General features: G+C 43.3%; 1 protein-coding gene across 1 annotated transcript; it reads left to right on the top strand.

Annotated features, from left to right (window-relative positions):
- The first annotated feature begins 628 nt into the window (after positions 1–628).
- LOC122726323 (small EDRK-rich factor 2-like) lies at positions 629–790 on the top strand. The gene has a single exon (XM_043963983.1). The coding sequence runs from the start codon at positions 629–631 to the stop codon at positions 788–790; it is 162 nt and encodes a 53-aa protein (XP_043819918.1).
- The last annotated feature ends 1,323 nt before the right edge of the window (positions 791–2,113 follow it).

Raw genomic sequence — 2,113 nt, 5'->3', positions numbered from 1 at the left:
AGGTTCACCTAATGACATGTAAACCCCAAAAACACACCTCCAAAGAAAAAGGTACCTGCCTCATAGGTTGGCTTAAACCCTGAGGAAGCCCAAATTAGGACAAACTCTCTCCTGCACCTTCCTAAAGTGGAGATTATGATAATGAGGAGATAATCAATTTTTTCTTACTATAAATATAACCATCTTTCTTTTTCCTATTTGAGATATCTTTCCTGTTTTTTCTATGGTATTCTCCCCACGGCCTCACAGTATTCTAATAAAACTTAGGAAACTGAGTCACAGAATCTTGTAATTCTTTTGAGACGCCTCACAATCAATCTGATCAATTAAATCCATCCTACTACATTCCCAGTTCTAGGCCTGGTACACTATCCACTGTGCTACCCAGATGTTCCTTTATTCCTTTAAGGTATTCTTAATTCCTGCTTTAAAAAAAAAAAAACTACGGGCAGCTAGGTGGCGCAGTGGATAAAGCACTGGCCTTGGATTCAGGAGGACCTGAATTCAAATCCAGCCTCAGACACTTGACACTTAACTAGCTGTGTGACCCTGGGCAAGTCACTTAACCCTCATTGCCCTCAAAAAAAAAAAAAAAACTACAGAGGAAAGAGCAGACGCCACCGTCGCCATGACCCGCGGTAATCAGAAGAACATGAAAAAGCAAAGCGACTCAGGGAAGGGAAAACGCCGGGATGACTGGCTCTCTGCCGCTGCCCGAAAGCAGAGGGACTCGGAGATCATGCAACAGAAGCAGAAAAAAGCCAATGAGAAGAAGGAAGAGCCCAAGTAACTCTATGGCTCATGCCCATCTCTCTTGCCGCGCGACCGTATGCCTGGAGCCAGTCCCGACATGCTCTCGCCTCCTCCTGTAGCGCTCACAGGTCCCAGCACTGATGGCATTCCCTTCGCCCTGTGTCTGCAGTGGGTTCCCTCTGTGCATCCTTCGCCCCAGGCAGCCTTGCTCTCCTCCAGAGCATTCCTGGGGGTGAGGGGGGCTACCCTCTCCCAGTGTTTTTTGTTCCTATGGGGCTTACCCCAGAGTATTAAAAGTAGCTTTGTAATTCCTCTAAAAAAAAAAAACTGCAATCATGTGATCTATATTTTTTCTTCATTGTAAAAATAGGGCATTATCATAGGAGTCCAGCAAATAGCTTGTGGTACACAGGAGAGTTTTTACCCCATCTTGGACATTCTAAGATATTATAGAGCAGAGTTCACTAAATCAAGACCCCTTTGGGTTGCATGTTGACTTAGAAAACCGTATGTTAACATTACTTATGTTATATTGTATTTTTATTTTATTAAATGTTTCCCAATTATATTTTAATCTGGTTCAGGTCAGCCTCAGGAGTGTGGAGGGGGCCTGTGTGTTTGACCCTTTTGTTATAAAGAACCTTATTATTTAGTTTATTAATAACTTTTGCCAAACTTCCCAATGAAGACTCTAAATTGGATCTCAGATTTGATTTATGCCCCTCAGGCTACAAGCACAAGCTGAATAACCTGTTCTATCTGGTAAGAGGGGTAGGCATGTAACCTCCTAGAGCAAGTTCAGTGAAGCAAGAGCAATGACTGAGAAGTCACTGAGTTCAGACAAGGAGAAAAGTGTGTCTAGGAAGAGTGGCCATGCTCAAAATTCCAAAAGTGGGGATCAGGGGACAACAGCCAACCTTTTCCTATAGGTTTGCATTGTTGGCATTCCTCCTCTCCACACCTTGCCAGATAGTGCCACCTACTGGTCACAACTGGAAGTGCAAGGGGCTTCTTTATGTATCAGAATAAGATGCTTAAGGGAGAAAGGATAGAAAGACCATGGGTGAGTGGAGGGAAAGCAAAGAAAACAAATGACTTATCTTAGGGTCTCCCCCTCTACTCCCTCTATATAAAAGAATTCTTGACTACCACTTTTAGAGAATAACTATGCTCATAAAATTCACTAATATCCTGCTTGTTTTTCCTTTTGTTCTGAAAAAAAAAACTGTAAGAAAGAAAAAAAAAGTGTAGGGGCAGTTAGGTGGTGCAGTGGATAGAGCACCAGCTCTGGAGTCAGGAGGACCGAGTTCAAATCTGACCTCAGGCACTTGACACTTACTAGCTGTGTGACCCTGGGCAA

This window comes from Dromiciops gliroides, chromosome 4 (assembly GCF_019393635.1).
Source record: "Dromiciops gliroides isolate mDroGli1 chromosome 4, mDroGli1.pri, whole genome shotgun sequence".
NCBI classification, from domain to species: domain Eukaryota; kingdom Metazoa; phylum Chordata; class Mammalia; order Microbiotheria; family Microbiotheriidae; genus Dromiciops; species Dromiciops gliroides.
Note: the sequence above shows the minus strand (reverse complement) of the source record. Positions and strands in the feature narration are given on the sequence as shown.